This window comes from Helobdella robusta (assembly GCF_000326865.2).
Source record: "Helobdella robusta unplaced genomic scaffold HELROscaffold_37, whole genome shotgun sequence".
Taxonomy (NCBI): Eukaryota; Metazoa; Annelida; class Clitellata; order Rhynchobdellida; family Glossiphoniidae; genus Helobdella; species Helobdella robusta.
Genome location: NW_008704785.1, coordinates 908,485 through 930,245, shown reverse-complemented (window position 1 = coordinate 930,245; position 21,761 = coordinate 908,485). Strand labels below are relative to the sequence as shown.

General features: G+C 41.2%; 1 protein-coding gene across 1 annotated transcript in view; it reads left to right on the top strand.

Annotated features, from left to right (window-relative positions):
• Window positions 1–20,836, top strand: part of HELRODRAFT_176316 (hypothetical protein) — a gene marked incomplete at both ends in the record, with an annotated part of 22,910 nt that extends 2,074 nt beyond the window's left edge. Inside the window, 45 exons of the mRNA XM_009023540.1 lie at window positions 834–1,281; window positions 1,423–2,026; window positions 2,271–2,490; window positions 2,884–3,223; window positions 3,645–3,834; window positions 3,931–3,985; window positions 4,138–4,242; window positions 4,501–4,779; window positions 5,013–5,311; window positions 5,529–5,573; window positions 5,883–5,963; window positions 6,066–6,158; window positions 6,396–6,882; window positions 6,970–7,422; window positions 7,765–7,933; window positions 8,284–8,377; window positions 8,526–8,730; window positions 8,993–9,196; window positions 9,379–9,478; window positions 9,795–9,835; window positions 10,001–10,059; window positions 10,172–10,367; window positions 10,689–10,813; window positions 11,123–11,741; window positions 12,658–12,954; window positions 13,103–13,341; window positions 13,592–13,829; window positions 14,025–14,215; window positions 14,366–14,624; window positions 14,827–15,023; window positions 15,621–15,939; window positions 16,076–16,158; window positions 16,378–16,596; window positions 16,782–17,314; window positions 17,408–17,618; window positions 17,940–18,162; window positions 18,304–18,422; window positions 18,567–18,903; window positions 19,131–19,272; window positions 19,578–19,657; window positions 19,749–19,804; window positions 20,007–20,204; window positions 20,354–20,422; window positions 20,648–20,696; window positions 20,754–20,836. Of these exons, the coding sequence (XP_009021788.1) occupies window positions 834–1,281; window positions 1,423–2,026; window positions 2,271–2,490; window positions 2,884–3,223; window positions 3,645–3,834; window positions 3,931–3,985; window positions 4,138–4,242; window positions 4,501–4,779; window positions 5,013–5,311; window positions 5,529–5,573; window positions 5,883–5,963; window positions 6,066–6,158; window positions 6,396–6,882; window positions 6,970–7,422; window positions 7,765–7,933; window positions 8,284–8,377; window positions 8,526–8,730; window positions 8,993–9,196; window positions 9,379–9,478; window positions 9,795–9,835; window positions 10,001–10,059; window positions 10,172–10,367; window positions 10,689–10,813; window positions 11,123–11,741; window positions 12,658–12,954; window positions 13,103–13,341; window positions 13,592–13,829; window positions 14,025–14,215; window positions 14,366–14,624; window positions 14,827–15,023; window positions 15,621–15,939; window positions 16,076–16,158; window positions 16,378–16,596; window positions 16,782–17,314; window positions 17,408–17,618; window positions 17,940–18,162; window positions 18,304–18,422; window positions 18,567–18,903; window positions 19,131–19,272; window positions 19,578–19,657; window positions 19,749–19,804; window positions 20,007–20,204; window positions 20,354–20,422; window positions 20,648–20,696; window positions 20,754–20,836 (9,653 nt within the window). The remainder of the gene's footprint in view (window positions 1–833; window positions 1,282–1,422; window positions 2,027–2,270; window positions 2,491–2,883; window positions 3,224–3,644; window positions 3,835–3,930; window positions 3,986–4,137; window positions 4,243–4,500; window positions 4,780–5,012; window positions 5,312–5,528; window positions 5,574–5,882; window positions 5,964–6,065; window positions 6,159–6,395; window positions 6,883–6,969; window positions 7,423–7,764; window positions 7,934–8,283; window positions 8,378–8,525; window positions 8,731–8,992; window positions 9,197–9,378; window positions 9,479–9,794; window positions 9,836–10,000; window positions 10,060–10,171; window positions 10,368–10,688; window positions 10,814–11,122; window positions 11,742–12,657; window positions 12,955–13,102; window positions 13,342–13,591; window positions 13,830–14,024; window positions 14,216–14,365; window positions 14,625–14,826; window positions 15,024–15,620; window positions 15,940–16,075; window positions 16,159–16,377; window positions 16,597–16,781; window positions 17,315–17,407; window positions 17,619–17,939; window positions 18,163–18,303; window positions 18,423–18,566; window positions 18,904–19,130; window positions 19,273–19,577; window positions 19,658–19,748; window positions 19,805–20,006; window positions 20,205–20,353; window positions 20,423–20,647; window positions 20,697–20,753) is intronic.
• Between the last annotated feature and the right edge of the window lie 925 nt (window positions 20,837–21,761).

The window sequence follows — 21,761 nt, the reverse complement described above, 5'->3', positions numbered from 1 at the left end:
CACACACTAAAAGCGTCCGACATCCCCCTTCCAACCCTCACCTTTGTCTTTGCCCCTTCATACAGCTGCATCACANGCTTTAACAAGTCTGTCATTCACTCCTTTCTTCCTCAACGCCCATTCAATGACCTTCCTCGGTACTCGATCAAAAGCCTTTTCTAGATCCACAAAGCACATGTACAATCTTCGTTTCTTCTTTCTATAATTCTCCTGCAACATTCTCACCATGAACAACGCATCCACCGTTCGCCTACCAGGCATAAACCCACACTGCATTTCATTAACTGTCACCATATTTCTCAACCTCCTCTCAAGCACCCTCTCCACTACCTTCATTCCGTGCTCTAACAATTTCACACTCCTATATGACCCACAATCTCTCACATCTCCTTTGCCCTTATACAACAGCACCAACACACTGTGTCGCCAATCCTCAGGTATACCTTCATCATCAAACATACTGTTAGCAATTCTCATCATAACTTCAATTCCTATCACCCCACTCGCTTTAATATGTTCAGCCGCCACTTCCGAAACCCCTGTCGCCTTACCTAGTTTCATTTCTCTAACTGCTTTCTCTACTTCCTCCCTCGTCACCTTCTCTATAGGTCCGTGTGTGACCGCGGATTCCACATCTCCATCCCACTCATTCTCTTCATTCATCAACCTTTCCATATGAGCTTTCCACACCTGAGCTTTTTCCTCCTCATCTATGCACAACTTGCCAGATCCATCCCAAACACATCCATTCCCTATAACAGCAACCATACAAACAAACAAACAAACAACGACAACAAAGCAACAACTAACCAACCAACCAACCAATTAATCAGGTGGCAGAAGCACATGGACAAACGAAACTGAAGACGACCAGCCCAGTAGTAGCAGCAGCAACAACAACCCCACCAAACTCAGTCCAAACAGCTTACTGCTACTTCTCCTCAACGAACAACTGAAATCACTTCACGATCGAGAATTAAACCTTACACCAGAAGAGTGCTTACAATTCATCACATCCCTAAAAGCCCGAGAGAGAGATCAGACCATCAAGCCGATCCCCATTGGCTTTACTCTGCCTAATTGCACTAATTCTGCCAGTCACGTGGACGCGGATGATCACGTGCAGCCCTCGACGACCACCACACTTCAGAGTGAATTTTCTTCGCAGCAGACGTTAAACGGGGCCAAGGTCAGTGAGTGTGAATCCTGCTGTCCCGGGGTCAAGGTCGATGCCCCTCTGTGGAAGTGCTACTTGAAGCTGCTGAAAACTGAAAATCAAAAGTTGGACTTGTATTTTTTTTATTATTATTATTATTGTTGTTTCGTCGTTATTGCTATTGTTGATGTTGTTGTTGTTATTGATGTTGTTCTTGTTGTTGTTATTTCAGATTAATTGAAACTGAATGTAAGAAATACTTTCAGCTCTTTCCAGCAGCAACAACAGCCGCCATTCAATCGTCGCTGCCACCAGCCACACGAACACCACCAAAAGTTCTCCTCGCATCACCACCACCAACAACAACAACATCAACAAACGACAACATCAACAATAGCAACAAGCAGCCAACAACAAGCTCAACAAAACCTCATCATCACGTTAGTACCAGCAAGTTACAAGGACCTACTCAAATTACTTGATCCTAGTGCTGAAATAACCACCACTAACAATAAATCCAATGTTGTTATTGCTTCTGGGGATGATAAAACTAATAGGCAAAACGTCGAAACTTGCAACGTTACCGTAATTAATACGGACGGCGTGGGGATTTCCAGTGTACCTAAAAATAGCGACGAACTTATAAAAGACGAACCGGTTGCAGAAAGTGTGAAATTGAACGGAGAAGATGATGCCAATATGAAAAGTCCTCATTCATTCATACCTGAACACCCCTCGTACAATTATTGGTACGGTCCTGTGCTACCTATTTATGTGTACAACTGCTCTACTACTACGTTCTCGGATTTGCTGCTAAATCTTCGAACCACGCAGAAGATTCCAGATCTTTACGAAGATTTGACTTTTGAGGTGCTCTTCTGTTGTCAGACGTTGTGTGGTTGTTGTTGTTCATTTGCTCCTTTGTTCCTTTAATCTTTCATCCAATTCTTTATATAATTTATTCTTTCTTTCATTCATTCATTCATTCATTCATTCATTTGTTCATCCATCTTCCCATCCATTCTGTCATTACCCTTTAGTCAATCGTTCTGTTAATCAAGCATCCTTCATTCATTTTTTTCAATCACTCGATCAATCGCTCGACCAATCACAGGACGATATGAGTTGCAGCCACTCAAAATCCTCAGAACTCAGCCAATCACCGAAGAGGGTAGCCTGTCTGGTGGAGAGCAACAGGAAGGAGAGCGAATGTGAGAGTTCAGGCAGTAGAGAGAGATGGAAGAAGGCGAGCGAGGATCTGTACAAGAATCAAGATGAACTGCGTAAACACTGTTCTTCAATTTCTGAAACCTATCTACGATGTTTCGTCATCTGTTAGTATCTTTGGTGTTTGCTAGTTTCTTTGTTATTTGCTACTTTCTTTTGGTGTTTGTTACTATCTTTGGTGTTTGTTGGTACCTTTGGTGTTTTATAATCTGTTAGTTTTGATGGCGTTTTTATATTGTCATGCTTCATTGTGAGAATTTATTTGCATTGTCTTAAGTTTTTTAGATTTTTTTTTCGTCCTTTCGTGTCTGAGACAAACAAACAATCAAACAAACAAACAAACAAACAAACAAACAAACAAACAAACAAACAAACAAACAAACAAACAAACATATATAAATTAATGAAGAAGCAAATAGACAAACAAGCAAACAAACAAACAAAATAACCTTATTGTTGTAATTCACCCCGACAACAACAACGACGACGACGACGAACAGCCTTATACGAATGCCTACGCAACGGTAGTCAGGTCAACAACAAAGACATCCATTCTGCCATCGACAGCGTCTGTGAGGAGTCCTGGCCAATAGAAATCGACATCACGGAATTCCTGAGACACTCCTGCCAGCGAATGAAGCAGCTTCTCGAAAGTTCTACGCCCTGTCGTAATAGCAGCGGCGGCACCGGCGACAAGTTTTTCCAGACGAGTGTTGCTGCTGATAATGATGCTGGCGGTGGTGATGATGATGATGATTGCAGGGGTGATGGTGTTGGTGTTGAGGTTGATTACACCATTGATGACCTTATTGTGAGTGCAAATATCTGCACTGCCTCTAGGTTAGTTGTTTGCTTTGATTAATCGTTCAATCATTCGAGCGGTCAATCAATTCATCAATCAAGCTATCATTCATTCATTCAATTAGTTAATCAAACATTCATTCATTTATTCGTTCGTTCATTCATTCATTCATTCATTCATTCATTCATTCATTCATTCATTCATTCATTTATTCGATTAGTTAATCAATCACTCAATCAGTCAACTGGTCTAGCAATAATTTTGCTATCATGTATAAATAAATGTTTTTCTGACTCGATATTCAACACATAAGAAATAATACATCCACAACCATCATTGTTGCTATCATCTCGTTAGTTTGCCATCACTACATCATCTTCATCATCATCGTCGTCGTCGTTCTCATTACGTCATCATCATTGTCACACGTGATCTCCACAACCACCACCATCTCGACAGCAGCACTCAGCAACAGCAGCAAGCAACGGTTGGCGTGTTGCTGGATAGTCACGTGTGCGAAGCAGCTGAGAGCCTGTATGCTTCGGTGAAGGAACGCTTCAATAGAATCATCTCCCAGCATTTCAAGCCCGTCCAATCACAGCCGCGCTGTCTCTTCTGCTGCCAATCGCCTCAACTTAGGACCATATTGGTCAGTTGGTTTGCATGGTGATTGGTCAGTTGATTAATTAGTTAATTTAATTATTTTATTATATTTTAATTATCTATAATTTTTATTAAAATTTAGGAAAGTTTTAGTAGCGAGCCAGATCAAGAAGCGATAGAGCATGCAATCAACAAAAGTATTGATGATGATGACGATGATGATGATAGTGATGATGGCGGTGATAGTGATGATGGCGGTGATAGCTGGTTTTGGTTATCGTAATTTGAATGATGACGACGATGATGATAATAATAATAATAATGAAGATGATGTTCCAATCGCACACAGTCAATTCCTACTACGGTACCGAACAGCCAAAACAACTACAAAGGACGCACGCACCCAAATCAAGTGCAGGTGCACCTGGTAAGGACAGTAGCACCGCTTTATCAGGTTAGTTACTTTTAGCTATATGCTGAAGATGATTCTATATTATGGTGATATCTTATGATGATAATGACTTGCAATTGATTAACTAATTGATTGATTTGATTGATTGATTGATTGATTGATTGATTGATTGATTGATTGATTGATTGATTGATTGATTGATTGATTGATTGATTGATTGATTGATTGATTGATTGATTGATTGATTGATTGATTGATTGATTGATTAAATATTGTTAATTTTCTTTTCGACTGAAAAAGATTGGGAGGCTGAAGTACGACCGTTGAGTGAGGAACAATATTTCTCTGCCTCATCAACACATCCCTATTTCTACCCCAAAAATAACTCTGGGTCCGATTTTGTCTTCGATTCAGCATCAACTGACTCGAACGAGAACGCTAAAACTGAGCAGACGATGGCAGCGAAGATTTTGTCCCAGGCTCGCAACTCCTGTCCTTTGTTTTTGAACCTCTCTTGTTCTGTCCGCATGGGTGGCGGCGTTCAAAGCGACCAAGTCGAGTCGCCACCTGTTTGCATAGGTTAGAGTACGTTTCAATGTATAAGGATTCATATAAAGCTGTATAAGGCTGCATATAAATATATAGGTTAAATATAGATGTATAATGTTACATATAGATATATAGAACGTGTGAACGTACAAACATACTATCAACATTGAAACTTTGATGAAAATTATATTGAAACTACAAGCCCGGAATGGACCGGTTTTAACAAATTATCAACTCCAATTTCAATGAACCCGTCAAAACAGCAACCATCAAAGACCTCCTGCTGAAATTTCAGGACAGACCACTCGGTGATCTGAAATCAAATTTCAAAGTGACCCTTGACCTCCACTGTTTGTCCTTGACCTCGTTCGATGAAGGTCAAACTCTAAAGAGGCCCAGATATTATCACCTAAGCTCAATTGACATGCACAAGTTCAATAAAGATTTCACAGATGATGAAGATGAAGACGACGACGATGGTGGTGGTGGTGGTGGTGGCGGGCTTAAAAAAGGCAAAAACGCCACCAATTCTACTACCGATGATGATGACGACGATGGTGAAGTGAGTGATGATGACGACGACGATGATGATGATGATGACGATGCTGGTGGTGATGATGATGGTCTCTATGTGGGAAGTTGCCAGAGTGATACTGTCAAAGAGAGCGCCATTACAACAAGAGATGGGTTAGTCATGATGAAGATGTTGATTATTTTAATAATAATAATTATTATTATTTTTGTTATTATTATTATTATTATTATTATTAATGAAACAGGTTCGAGAATCGTGTCATTGGACACCTGCCAATATATCAGAAGTGGTCTGTATCTATTTGCCAGAATTTGGTTAGTGTTTCTTTTTATCTATTATTCATATTTTTATTCTGCTTGTTTACTTTTACTCTTTTGCCTGATTTGTATAGCGCTTCACGCGTCGATTTATACACGTTTGGACTTCTGAAGAATTCACGGTCAAAGCATTGAACCAAGCATGCATAGGTTACGATAAACAGTGATCTAGTTGCTTTCGAATCTAATCGCTGCAACACGCGTCACCAGTCACTTTACCGCTACGCTATTGTTTTTCCAATTAATTTAGTCATAATTTAAAATTTAAAAAAATTTCTCAGATTAAATGGCTACTTAGGGATGAAATCGTATCGTTCAGTCGGGCAATTTTCCCGGTTTCTGAGAAGACGCTACTCAGCGTTGTTAGTCACGTGAGCGAGTCAACGGCTCCTGGCCACCGTCATCACTTGCAGCAGCAGCAGCAGCAACAACATCATCATCATCATCACCATCATCAACATCAGCAACAACATTACCAGTACAACACCTGTCTGTATAGTCCGGTGCTACTTAAATTCGTATTCGGGCCGGAGAAGAGTTTAGGCCTATTTTTTAGTGTTGGTTTCTGTCTTCTCGTGTCTTTTCATTTGAGTTTACTTTTAAATTTATTTCTTTTATTCTTTTTAATAGATTTATATTTGATGTGTTTTTTCTTTTTTGATATCTCGATTCGTTGTTGTCGTGTTTTTAATAGATATATCGTCCAGCAAATTCAGAATTTAATTTATTTAAAGTTTAATTTAATTAATTTAATTCTTGAAAAAAACTGTCTTTATTTCACTTCACGTTCGCAGTTATTTGAGAAGATGAGAGTCAGCAAGTACCAGTTAGTGAAGATGGGAGACTATTTCTATCTCTGCAAGCCATGCTCTGAGAATGTTCTGAAGAGAACTGATCTACTGCAGTCGAGGTTGGAGATATTGCATCAGTACAATCAGCAGCAGCAACAACGTGAGCAACGTTCGTCGTCGTTAACTAAACAAGATTCATCTGAACAACATCAGCTACCACAACAGCTGCAAGACATTAGCGTTGCAAATCAACAACAGCTGCAATGTCTAGAGGCTCAACAAATCACTAGCGACAACAACAACAACAACGTTAATACAGCAACAGGCCGTTCAACAAGCGCCAACAAATCGCGAAAGATCTCCATACAATCTCAACATCAGCTACAATCATCTGTCAATCATCCGTCCATTTCCACGCCCCCTAACCTCAGGTCACAAAATTTCATCGCCGTCTCCAGTAGTGGTGACAGATACGTCAAAACGGTCGAAGGTGCGCTGTTTTATTGTTGCTTATTATCATCATCATCATCATCAATTCTTTCATTATTGTTACAGCATTCAACCAACCCCTGCACAGGCTTCTACCCGGAGAATTGTGAATCGAAACGGGTTCGACCAATCAGTGGGCCAGCAGGTTTGGACGCTGGACTGACCACTACGATGATTGGTAGCCTTCTAACCAATCAGGAACTGCCAGAAGATCACGTGGACGAAGAGGTCAATAGCGGTGGCGTGAATTTTGGCGACGGTATTTCCGGTGCCAACATGGCGTCTGTCGCTAATCGTTTCATAAAGCGAGCGCAGAGTTCAACTAATTTTGAAAAGTCGTCATCATCGCCGACTGGATCTGTGACGTCATCGTCGAGGTTCAACTACTTTTCGCAGCAAGTTGGAGGCAACACGGCGCCACAACAACAACAACAACAGGACAACAACAACAGCAGCAGCAACAACAAATCATTAAGATCGAGACATGCGTCAGGTCGGGACACACCAGTGTCAGCCATGGATACCAGTAGCATCACAACCGGTTGGTCTCGGTGGTCATCTCACTTTTTCATCAATTCATCCTCAACTCCTAAAATTCACACTAATGACGAACATCTAGTTAGCTTGTAAGCACTGCATATCGTATCGTTATTCTCGCTGTCAATCATGATTTTATAACGATACGAGATTTTTCGTATCGTTATTCAAACGAGACATTTTTCAAAAAGCTTCTATGGAAAATCAAAAATACGAAGAATTTAAAATACGAAATAAAATTATAGGCCTTAGGCCTTCTACTGTCTTTTGCTCTCTCTCTCTCTCTCTCTCTCTCTCTCTCTCTCTCTCTCCACTATCTACTATTCCTCCTTTGTTTCATTGACAGGTGGTTACGACGCGGACGCGGATTCGAGTGAGTTAGACGAGGACGCGGCCATGATGATGACGTCAGATAGTCATCATCTTTCCACGGTCAGGAAGAAACTGATGGTTCCAGAGTTCTGGCAGATTCTAAGGGTCGCCAGCGATAAAGTCGACGTTTACTTCCATTACAGGTTGGTTGTTGTTGTTGCTTCTGTCAGAGGTTTGCTCAATACTGTTTTAATTATTTTAATTATTCATTCATTCATTTATTTATTTGTTCGTTCGTTCGTTCATTTGTTCATTCATTCATTGTTCATTCATTTAATTATCCTTATTTCATTTGTTCGTTTGCTCGATTTCTCGTTTGTTTCGCCCGTCGTTCATTGATTTGTTCATTCATTCAGCCATTTTTTCTTTCCTACACGCATGCATTCATTCATTCATACATTCATTCATTCATTCGTTCATTCATTCATTCATTCATACATTCATACATTCACGTATTCATTCATTTCACTTCTCCACCTGTCATGGACGGCAGGGACCTGATGAGGGCGGATGTCAGTAGGCGGTACTTGGACGTCAACTGCCAGGTAGTCGAGAACATCAAGAAGATATGCCACTACGTCAATCAGGTGGCTCCTTTTCGTAATTACATATTTATAATCTTTGACTCGCTTTCGCTGTTTTACACTTTCAAATTATTATAACCTAATTATTATTATATTTATATTATACTATTATTATTAGTATTAATTATTAGATAATTTCAAAATTTTCCAGAAACTTCTTCTAGATGATCTGAACCAGACGAAAACTTGCAATCCACTTTTAATCGCCGAAGCAGACGAGGATGTCAAATGGTCGAAGGGTGCAAAAGCGGAAGCTGACAACAGCGTCAACGTCGTCGGTGGTAATAGTAGTAGCGGTTTTGGCGGCTTGACTCATACCAAGAAAAAATCTCCAACTCTCTTCTCTAGACAAGGAGGTTGGCTATACATACTTGCAGTGCGCATTACGTACTCATACAGTGTGTTAAGTTGGCTACGCGTTGTGTAATAGTATGTAAATAGGTCAATTTATTATTAACTTGACCTGATTAAAGTTAATATAATCTATGTTATGTATGTTAATGATATCTAGATTAGATGAGTGTTAAAGTCATTCGCCACTAATAATTCATTTTTTGAATTTCGATTTCTTTTTTTAATTTTTAAAAAAGAGTTGTGAAACTATTTTTTTTTTGATAGGTTATCAAAATAACGAAGACAGCGAATCAGACGACGACGATTTCATGCCAGCCAATCAAAACAAGAGCTACCTGGCGGCCACGACCCAATTTAAACCGGGTCACTTCGCCTGCGACCCCGTCTGGACCTTCGTCTTTGACATCCACCCGAGGTTAAAGAGTACAACGACGGCTAAATCCGTGCCTGGAGTTGTCGTTGGAGGAGGTTAAGAGTGATGATGATTGTGGTGATGATTATGGTTATGATAATGATGACGATTATGATTTTCATCATCTAGCTCTCATTCATCATCTTTACCACTACATCACCACCACCATCATCATCATCATCATCATCATCATTGCTGCTGCTATCATTATCATCATCGTCGTCGTCATCATAACCAGGAGTAACCCGCCTACGTAATTACTTGACGCCATTTTCGGTTAAGAATCGTACAAATGTGTTCGTACTGACTGATGGTACAAATTCTGTATTCTACGCTAGGTACCTGATGCTGTTGTTGTTGTTGTAGTTGTTTTTGTTGTGTTGAAGTTGATGCTGCTATGACTGCCGCTGCAATAGCTGCTGCTGCTACTGTGTTATATTTATTGTTGGATTTGCCGTGGTTTTAGAGGTATATGTGGCTATAGTTGTGTTTCGGTTGCTGCTGTTGTGATAATATCATATTTTCAATGTCGTTATGATTTTATGTGTTTTTGTGCATGTGAGTGCGAGTTTACGTGCGTGCCTATATGTATGTGCATGTGCAAGTGCATTCCATTAACTCTTTTACACTCATTATCCACAATTCCTTGAACAGTTTAACGGATCAAGAAACCAAACAGCAGCAGTCAATAGACAGTAAGCAATTTGTTAAGATATTTGTATTATTATCTGAGAATTTGTATATGAATTTGCGCACACATACGCACACACACGCACGCACACACGCACGCACACACACACGCACGCACACACGCTCATACTGGGTGTGGTGTAAGTTTATATTTGTTCGTATGCCAACAGCTATGTCGTCGTCTCAAGCCGATACGTCAGGTGCAACGAAATGTGCTAAAGATTGCGAGGTTTGTGGTGAATGACGACGATCGTGGTGGTGGGTTTGATGATCATGATCAAAATGATGAATGATAGAAACTTTACACGCACACACATACACCCTACTTACCCTCCTCCCAGTCAACTAAGACCCCCACGTCAGGGACATCCGACTCGGATTTGACACCTCATTCCCAGACCACCCAGACGACAGGCTCAACAGTTTCGAACCCACTGCAGCAACCTCCCAGCAGCATGAAGAGGAACCAGTCAATACTTAACAAGCCGAAGCATGATGAAAAAGTTATTCTTACGCTCTTTGGCGTCTGTCAACCAGGTTTGTATGTGTGCGTGTCTGTGTGCGTGTCTGTGTGCGTGTCTGTGTTCGTGTGTTTGTGTGAGGAGAGAGAGAGTGTGTGTGTGTACGTGTGTGTGAGAGAAATAGATAGAGGGAGAAAGAAGAGAGAGAGAGAGAGAGAGAGAGAGGGGAAAAGAGGGTGAGTTTCTTATCTTAGTTTTGCTGGTGTTGTTATTAATAGATTGTGTTCCTCTTTCGTTTGTTGGTTTTACTATATATTCAACTCAATTTTCACTTTTATCTACTTTAGTAAATAATTTCAACTTAAATGAACTTTTAATTTAATTCCCGGTGCAAAAGACAACAAGATATGTGTGGATCTGGTGGACTGGATGCAGAAGAGGTTGGATGAGGTCGTGCTAGACGCCATCTACATGTTCATCTCTAGGAACTGCAGTGGGAATCTAACTGCTGATGATGTTCAGGTCGGGATTGCGGGATTATAGATTGGGATTGCGGGATTATAGAATGGGATTATAAGATGGGGATTGCGTGATTATAGAATGGGATTGCGGGATTATAGAATGGGATTGCGGGATTATAGAATGGGGAATGCGGGATTATAGAATGGGATTGCGGGTTTATAGAATTGGATTTGGGATTTTGGGAAATATGGAGAATTGAATGGTAGTTGTTTTTTGCACGGTGATCTTGCAGTTTGTGATGTACAAAATAGGAATGTATGCACTGGTTAAAACGATAGCATGCTAGAACAAGCAAACAAACTCCAACAGTTCATTCAGAAACCCGGTTCAGCCCCAACAACCGTCGTCCAGTTTTTCTTTCCAAACTCGGCACTCCTACATCAATACGCCTTCTCCTATTACTTGCGTCAAAACATCCAATCACAGTTCATCATTCCAAAGTATGCTCACCCCAGCGCACCTGAAAATCTCTTCCAGCCCTATCAAACTGCTCCGAAAGTTAGCCCGTCATCCAATGTTGTGTTTGATAGTTCTCCTCCCGTTGTCCTACCTCCCCCTCCACCTCCGCCTCCACCACCCCCACCCCTTTTACCACCTTATCGTCATCATCATCATTCTACACCGAGTTTCCCACCCACGCAAACGTCATCTGCTTACGATTCAAGTTCTTCCTGTCTGCAGCCCCTCATGCCGACGTCATCAAGTGTCGTCGCGACACAGCAGCAACCGCAACAACCACAGCATTCTCAAACGCCTGTCGCTTTGTTTCCGTCTGCCCCGTTGTTCCCCGCCACGACGACAACGACATCAATGACGACAACAACATCGTTGCCAGCGACAACAACAACAGCGTTGCCAACAACAATCCAGATGCAACAAGACAATGACATATTTCTGCATGTTACACCGCAGCAGGCCGGCAGCAAAGGTTTGTGTTGTTGTTGTTTGTGTTTGTTGTTGTTGTTTGTGTTTGTTGTTGTTGTTGATGTTGCTTGTGTTTGTTGTCGTTGTTGTTGTTATTGCTTGTGTTTGTTTTTCGTTTTTATACTTCCACGCGCACACATTCACACACGCACGCACACACACACACACACACACACACACGCACACACACGCACGCACACACACACACTCAGGAATAGCGTGCATACATCTAGCATTTGTTGACGGCAGGGGTCAGCAAGTTCAATTGCTAGGCTCGCCCAAGCCGAGTCCGGTGGCCTACAACGAGGTTCTGGACAGGTCGGTGTTCGAAGCTTACCTGCAGACAATCAAGTACGAACCTGACCCTAATTCCAAGTCACCTGGTTGGTTGGTGGCTGGTCGGTTGGTTGGTTGGTTGGTTGGCTGGTTGGTTGGCTGGTTGGTTGGTTGGTTGGCTGGCTGGTTGGTTGGTTGGCTGGCTGGTTGGTTGATTGATTGGTTGGTTGGTTGGTTGGCTGGTTGGTTGGTTGGTTGGTTGGCTGGTTGGTTGATTGATGGATGTTTATGTGGGATGTATTAACTTTTTTAGAATACATTCATGTGCTGAACATGTATAAATGTTTATAGCATAGTGTGAATTCGATTCACTTGTCTATCTAGCAAGTTAGTTAGAAAATTCATTTGAATCGAATGAAACGACGTACCTACTTGTTTAACGATTTTTATCTATATTATTCTGAGTTGTATTGTATAAACCAAGTGCGATTGTAAAAAAAATACTGGTTTGGGTCTGTCAACAATCAATCAACTGTTTATATTAATTGTTTCCTCAGTTTCGCCGTAGTTTATAATACTTTAAGAATGCAAACAATCACCCACTCACTCACTCACTAACTCACTCACTCACTCACTCATTCAAGGACCGACAAGCCTCATCCAGTTCGCAATATGGGAGTGCGGCCAACTGAACATGCAGCTGTTGGTGGAGATGCTGGAGAACTGCATCAAACACGCTGTACTAGACCTCCTACTCGAGTATCGTCTTCTCACCTCTCCAATCTCTCAAATACCCGCCCACTATATCAAGGGCATCAACTCGCCACTCCATTCGGCACCCGTGTCGCCCACCTTTTGCGTGCCCACCAGTGACGGGGGTGGTGCCCTCGGGACTGCTTCTGCTGTTGTCGGGAGTTGTGGAGTCGTCTCTGTTACTTGTGGTCAGTTGGGTGTCTGTAGTGTTGGTTGGAATGACTTTTACATGCATTATTTTTTTTTACGTACTCATTTGCCATCTCATGTATCATTCTTATCATCATCATCTTCTTCTTCCTCATTAATTCTTATCATCATCATTATCATTATCAGCTTCGAGCAGTCAGCAACTACCACAAGATAGCAGCTCTGGTGGCGGCGGCAACAGCAGCAGCGGTAGCTGCAGCTACTACAAGTCCTGTTATGATAGCAGCCGATCGTCGATATTGAAGACACCTAAGGAGACCTCGTCGTCCATCAGCACCCTCCTTGGGGGCTCCGAAAAACAGGGATGTGATGTTAGCAGGGTATCCGGGCCTGTCACTTTTGACTGTTCCGGACCGTATATGGAGGTGGGTAGGGTGATGGTGATGTGGTGATGATGACTAGGATGATGATGATGAAGAAGAAGAAGAAAATATAGCAAAATATGGACATGAGAAAATATGTGAATTACTAAACACACACGCGCGCACACGCACACAACAACAACAAAATATTTTAATAACTAAACACACACACACACAACAACAACAACAAAATATTTTAATAACTAAACACACACACACGCACGCACAACAACAACAACGCAATGACCACCAGAATCCACTGGATTACTTCCAGCAACAACAGCAGCGCAACAGCAGCATACCGACGACGACGTCATCGTCGACTCTGACATCGGTTTGCCGAAATACCGACAACAAACTTACCGACGATTCCGATTTCGATATCGAGTTACTGAGAAAGATAAACTCCTATGAGAGTGGCAGCAAAGGATTGTTGAACAACATATTCGCCACCTCTATTCCTGATTGGCTGGATTTCTGCTCTAAGCACGGTTAGGATTTCAGTTTTAATTTCTAGTTATTTTTGATTTATCTCATCACGATAACTCTACCATCATCACCGTCATCATCATCACCATCGTCATTACTATCATCATCAACATCATCATCACCATCATCATCATCACCGTCGTCATCATCAACATCGTCATTCCTGTCATCATCATCATCACCATCCTTATAATCAGAAGCACCATCGGTAAGCAAGCAGCAGTACACGCTGCTAAGCAGTCCAGCTGTCGAATTGATACTCGCGGAAATCCTCAACATCGTAAATAACCAGATTCCAGAAATAGATCTTGTCTACTTCAGGGAAAAACCCACGAACGCTCACAATAGCGAAACTAGTTATGAGAGTTTCTTGCCTAGGAGGGGTTTGGTAGGTACTGATAGTGATGTTACGGTAGTGATGGTCATGATGGAGTTATGGTGATGATAGTAATAAAGTAAAAATAATGATGATGAGGATGGATGGATGGATGGATGGGTGGATGGATGGATGGATTGGATGGAATTCGACGTATCACAGTTAAAGGAACAAGACAGCGTAGACGAGGCATCGTCATCTTCCTGCAACAATTCAAGTCTCGAGACCAACAGCAACCACAACACCAGCAACGTCATCAACAGCCGCAGCAGTCATAACTACGTCATGATTGGTCGAAACGTTAACCAATGGCGTAACAGCTTGGATATTAAGCACCATCAAAAGCAGTTACAGCAGATACAACAGCACCAGAATGTCAGAAGTGCCTCCATACAATCCTCCAAATCAGTTGCTTTTGCAGGTGCTGTATCGTATCGTATCGAATAGAATCGTATCGTATCGAATTGTATCGTAACGTATTTATCGAATGTGGTATATTATTGTGATGTATTGTATTGTATTGTATTCAGAGCGCCTGTCATAGCACAACAACATGCTACTACACTACTAGTAAGGATAATAATGTATGAAGTGTGTATCTATTTTCCTTATCAACTGTCCAGGCAAAAAATATCCCTATCAAAAATTCGTTCCTCTTGATGACGTAAGCAAATGTAGGATGGATGGTGCAGCTACCACAACAGCTAATACAACTGCCAACGCATCAGCTACAGTAGCTGGTTTTCAGCTGTTTAGAGATTCAGAGAAGCTCTTTGTCCCTAGGCAATACCTGCTGATGATAACTATTAAGAATAAAGTGGTCTGTTTTTGTTGTGGCTGCTGTGGTTACTGCTTTTGCTGCTGCTCTTGTTGTTGTGCTGTCATAGATAGTGACTGGTTGCTTCGTTTAACTGTATGATGGCTGTTCTGATTGGCTGGTTAATTGAATAGCTGGCTGTTTTTGATTGGCTGATTATTTCTGGCAGTTTTTTTATTTTATCAATCGGTTAATCAATCGATCCAATTAATCAATTTGTCAATCAATCAATCTGAAACCAACCAATCAACCAACCAACCAACCAACCAGATAACCCTCTACCAGTACAATATATGCCAAGAGACGTCGAACGCTATTGAGAAGAACTTGAGTCTCCAGATAGCCTGGCACAATTCAAGGAGCCATCTGCTCGTCTGCATTGCGTCGCAGAAGATGGGCCTATTTCATCATGCTTATTTTGTTGGTTTATTTCTTCGTTTGCCCGTGCGTGCGTGTGTGTGTGTGTGTGTGTGTGTGTGTGTGTGTGTAGTATTGTTGTTGTTGATAAACCAGCTAAGTTGATGGCACATTATTTAATTATTCAACATCTAGTTGAAATTAAATGAGCTCGAACACTCACACGCACGCACACGCACACAGGACACAAGTAACAGCCACATAACAAACGCCGACGACTTGGAGCAGCTGATCTGCCACTCGACACGACCACAGTCAATGAACATCGCCAAGCAGCGCAATCGTAGCGGTAGCAACATCACCTCAAAATCAGGCGCTCTCTTGACCACAAACTCCAACCAGCTACCTTCAACGCCATTGGTTGACCTAGTTTTTAAAAATAACTTTCCGGCAATTCCGCTGCATAAGAAGTCTTTCGTGACCTACTTTAAGAAGACTAAGAATGACGGCCTGTTTAAGCAGGGAAAGCAAGTTCTGGAGATGAGGATCGATGAAAAATTAGGTTAGTTATGGTGATGATGATGATGATGGTGGTCGTGGTGGTGGTGGTCCTGAGATGGAAGATGAGAACCTTAAAAAATCACTTGTGTCATAAATTTTTATTTTTGATGTTTGTAAACATCATGTGGTCATTCTAGAAAGGGAAAGGCGCGAAAAGTTACTACGTCTGCATCAAATTTGTGAGCAAAGACCGCCATCTGTTTATTCATCACACGTTAATGTTAGTGTACAGTTTTGTATGCGTGTGTGTATGTGTGTGTGTGTGTATGTTTGTTTATATGTGTGCGTGTATGCTTGTACGATGTCCATATTGTATGTGTTTGTTTGTTTGTATGTGTGCGTATTGTAAGTGTTTGTTTGTATGTGTGCGTATGCTTCCACGTTGCTAATTTTAATCCAGCCAATCCAGTTATTCGTTTCATAAATCTACCAACTCTAGATCGACCAATCAGAACTGATGTACATAAAGAAATCGATGCGGGTGGTCCACCAAGTCATGTCACCCCTTCTCTTCAGCCCATCCTGGCAACAGGAATTCCCACTTTCTACTGACTCCTCCTTCTTCATTCCTAGCCACTCCAAGACACTCGAGACGGCTGGTGGTGGCAGTGGTAGTGGTGGTAGTACTACTGGTGGTGTTGGATTTGATAGGAATCTGGTTGGTCATTGTTGTTATTGTAGTTGTGGTTGTATATCGCAGATGCTATTGTTACTACTTTCATTGGTGGCTGTTTTTCAATTTTTGATGTAATCGTCATGACGTCATCATCTTCATGACGTCATCATCCTCGTCACGTCATCATCTTCATGACGTCATCATCTTCGCGACATGACACGTCACAGCGATCCAGGCACAGTTCAGGCTCCAGTGTGAAGAGCAAGAGATCAGACAGCATCGACAACCGCAAGAAACTTCAAGGAGCCGTGATCGGTGGCCAGCAGACCACCACCACCACCATGACGTCTGGCCAACAAGCCGTCACCACAAACACCACCACCACTACTACTTCTAGTTTCGTCTCGCTGGACACTTTGGCAGCCAAACAGCAGCAACAAGCCCCTGGTTCTCAGCAGCATCCAACTCCTCTTCCTCCTCATCATCATCATCGACATCATCACGTGACAGAACCTGAATGGCAGAAAAAGTTATGCATGCACATGTGCCGAGAATACGTTAATTACCTGGCGCCATTTTGTTTCACGCGCCTCAACGTCACCTGCAAAGGTTCATCTTCATCGACGTCATCATCTTCCGTTTCCGCTTCGTCCACATCGCTGACGTCATTGGGTCATTCGATTGCTTCAGCTACGAGTGGCGTTGTTGTCGGCGCTGCTAGTATGGGCAGTGGTAGTTCGGCCGCTGCTGATAAGAAAGAGTAAGTGGTGATTGATGATGACTGACTTCATTCATTCATTCAATAATTCGTTCATTTTATTAAGTAATTAAGTACTCCACCGTACCTCTCCAGGGATCACCATCATCACCACGCTTCATCTTCCTCCTCCTCCTCCTCTTCCTTCTCATCTCTAAACCACGTGACCTACTTGCAGAAGGCACTTCCGGGCGGAATGCTATTGGTCGAGGTTGGTTTCCTGGCTACGCATTTCTGTGTAACTATCTACGCCTATCAGATGCCGGCATCCTTGCAATCGTCGTACAATTTTTCCTTCAGTCCTCAAGTTAGTGTGAATTGGGCTGAATTGTGTGTGCGTGTGTGTGTGTGTGTGTGTGTGTGTATGTGTGCGTGTGTGTGTGCGCGCGTCGCATTTTAATGAATGATAATTAAGTGTTTGAATGATGAATGTATGAATGAAAAACTTGATGAATTAATTAATGAGCCAATTGATCAATACTTAATTACAAATCCATACATTCCCCTGCACACATCCGCAGATTCCGACACACACGAACACACGCACACACATTTAAAATCTTCCACATACACTCTACACACACACACACCTACACACACACATCCATCCATCCACACACGCACACAGCACTGCCAGATCTTCACCGATGAATACGACCGCATCAAAGAAATGCTCCACTTCAACTCTTTCTGCCACGACTTCCACCTCCGGGTCACCCAATCCTTTATTCAGTGCCCCCTTTCTGATTCCACCCTGCTGCCCCCTCAGTACCCCCTGACGAGGTTCCTCAAGGAAGTTGTGAACTATTTCCCCTACGAACCTATGTTCTCTTGGAATTACGTTCACGAAGGTTGCTATGGGATGTTTCTTTCTTGCATTCTCTTTCTTCGGTATTCTCTAAAATATTGTCTACAAAATTGTGTACAAAATTGTGTACAACATTTTGTATAACATTTTGTACAATATTCTAGACAAAATTTCCCAACAACAGAATCTTTATGGCTGTCGTGTGGTGCGAACACAGCCCAGCGACTCTTCAGCTACATGAATGAGCATGAAACCTTCATGAAATCCATCCCAATGAACCTTAACATTTGTTGCAGTGACGAGGTAGATGAAGATGTTGCTCGTTATGACGATGACGATGGTGATGATGGGGATGGTAGCGATGCGTGTGTAATTGTTAATGCCCGTTAATGTGTACGTATTCGTTCATAGATATTCTATTTATAGCAGCAACCAATCAAATCACAGACCTCCGTGAAAGAACACGCCCTACTCTGCACCCTCCAACCAACCAATGAAGAGTGCAAACTGTACAGCGTCAATGAAGAGCTATTGAAGGGATTCGAAATCGGTCTCCTGTTGGTTCTCGATTCTTCACTTCCTCCCGTTACTTTTATTAACCCGTCTAGATCAGCTGTTTCTGGCAGCCAATCATATTTCAGTTTGAAGTTTTGGATAGTTTTGACCAACCTGTTTCAAATTTATCCGAAGAATAATATGGATAAAAAGAGGAGGTCCATGTCTACAACAGCATCTCCATCGCCAACTTCGTACACTGCTGTCAATGTTTCCAAACAGTGTGCCAGTGAGTGTGTGGCTGGCCACCACCCGTTCATGTGACGATGATGCTGATGATGATTGCGATGATGGTGTCCTTGATGATGATTGTGTTGAGTACAGTGGAAGGATGCGATAATGATGTCGGGTATGAAAGCGATAATGAAATGTCGATCGTTTACTTCATCTCTGTCATTTTGGTCATCTTCACCATCATCTTCACCATCATCTTCACCATCATCTTCACTATTGCAGATCCTTCTAGAATAAATTTCAACCTCTTGGAAAAGTCGCTGGCAGAGAAATTTCGTTGTGAGCAGAAAGACTACCTCGGTTACTCGAACTGGCATCAGCTGCCATTGCACACCATACTACAGCCTGTTGTCAATATAGCCAAGTTGGTTTTGTTGTTGGTTGTTGTTGTTGCTGCTATTTTTGGTTGTCGTTGTCGTTATTCTCTCAATCTTTCAATCAAATGATGGTTATTCAGTCAATCAATCAATCAACTAAACAGTCAATCAGCCAGCCAATTAAATTTTGTCAAACTCCAAACAATTAGACATCCGATAAAATCAACCCTCAAAAAATCTATAAATTAAATTCTCGATAAAATTCCACCCAACTAAATCAACATACCAACCGACCAACATACTTACCAACCAATCAACCGACCAACCAACCAACCGACCAATCACGGAGCAGATCCCGCATAGTTGAGTTAGTGGAGAGTATGAGGAACTCATGTCACAGAGATCATCTTTGGATGAGGTTGCTCGTTTCAGGTTAGTTGTGATGATGATGAGGATGATGATAATGATGATGAAGAAAGTGGTGGTGGTAATGACGACGATGATGATGACGTCATTTCTTCAGATGAGGAATCGAAAAGGAGGAGAAAGACTGGAGAAGTGGAAGAATCAAAAGATCCGGTTTGTTTGTTTGCTTGTTTGTGTGTTTTTATGCTTGTGAGTGTGTGTGTGTTTGTGGTGTGTGTATGTGCGCGTGCATGGGCGTGTTTGTTGGTGGGTGTATTTTTAAAGAAATTAGATTATTAATCATCTAATTAATTTTTGTTTTTTGAACAATTAATTCAAATTTCAAATTTTAATCACTTCATCAAATCGAAAACAGGCGATGGCGAAATTAAAATTCCAAGAATTCGTCAATCTCCTTGACCTTGCTAAAAGGGTTGACCTCTACGACATTGACCCCAGATTGACCCAATTCTCTGAATGCTCATTGGACACGATGAATAATATCGTTAAGCAGCTCTATCATAAGGAGACAGTTAACTCTAGATGGTTCCAAAATGGAAAGATTACCTATCTCGTGCGTTTGTGTGTGTGTGCGCGCGCGCGTATTTTATATAATAAATAATAATACCCTCGACATTAATAACAATAATATCGATAATATAAATAATAATAATTTAAATAATTATAATATAATTGATAATAAATAAATAATCTTTCTTCCAGGTTGTTCTTAATCCATTGTATCTGGACGTCTGTCTCATGCTCAAAGTGGATGAAGGGCAGAAAAATTTGGTTTGTCGTCGTTGTTGTTGTTGCTCATGTTCCTGTTCATTTTGTCGTCCTTTGTGCTTATCTTTTGCTGTTGTTATTGTTTTATTGTATGAAGTTTTTTGGAATTTTTTAAACATTATTATTGTTGTTATTCTCCCTCTTCTTCTTCTTTTTCTTCTCCTTATTATTATTGTTTGATATTATTATTATTATTATGCTTTTTTACTCTCACCCTCAAAAAATTAGGAGTTCTATCTGATCAGTAAAGAAGAGGAACTGGATTATGTCAACAAGGGTGAGCTATTATTTATATTATTATTACTATTGTTATTATTATTTTTCTTATTATTAGGTATTCCTTCGCCTGTATTGGAGCACACGGAAAGTTTACTGTCGTCTTGTCTCTACAATCTCTGGCGCTCTATGATACTGTGATGATGATGACGACGACGATGAGTATTATTGATTGATTGGATTGATTGATCGTCAAAAGAATTTTGACACATTAGTTTTATATTAGAGTTTATTGTTAAAAATGATCTTTTTTTATTTGTGCTCAATTGTTAGGAACATAAAAAAATCGCTTTGCGGATTTTTGCGTTCTCTCTCTCTCTCTCTCTCTCCAACAATATATTTATAGTTTTTAATCAGAGTATAAATTGATCTACAATATATCAAGTGACGAAATGTGTGAATGAATGAATGAATGCACCTTTCACATTATCTGTATTATTAGTTTCTCTGATAGTGAATTTTATTTAGTATTTAAACAACATTAATAACGATAATAATTATTGTTACAATAGTTGTTTTATCATCATTCTTATGTTCTTTCACACATTCAAGACTTCTTTGCAATGATTTTAATTGATCCTTCATTGATTAATTAATTAATTAGTTAGTTAATCCATATTAACGTTGCTTCACGTTAAACTTCATCTTATAAACGTTTTGTGCAATTGAATGTGGCCGAGTGGTTAGCGTGTCTGTTTACCACTTCCACGACCCGGGTTCGAATTCTGCAGTTTCTACAGGTTCATCCGGGTAGCCGACTCCCGGTCAACCCAGCCGTCCATCCTTTCGGGGTTGGTTAATGGGTAGACGACGTAAGTTGTCGCATGCTGGCCGGCGAGATGGCTCAGTGGCTCGAATGCGTAGTGAGTCAAACATCTCAATGGCTATCATATACTCAGCGTATATGATGAGGTGCTTGCGCGTGCACATAAATCCATGTGTACGTCGTGTGAAAAAGATAAACAAACAGCCTTTGTGGCAAAAGATGGCTGCTTCATATCATTGGTTGAAGATATGAAGAACATAATAAAGATATATAGATGATATATCAGTAACATTGTAAGTG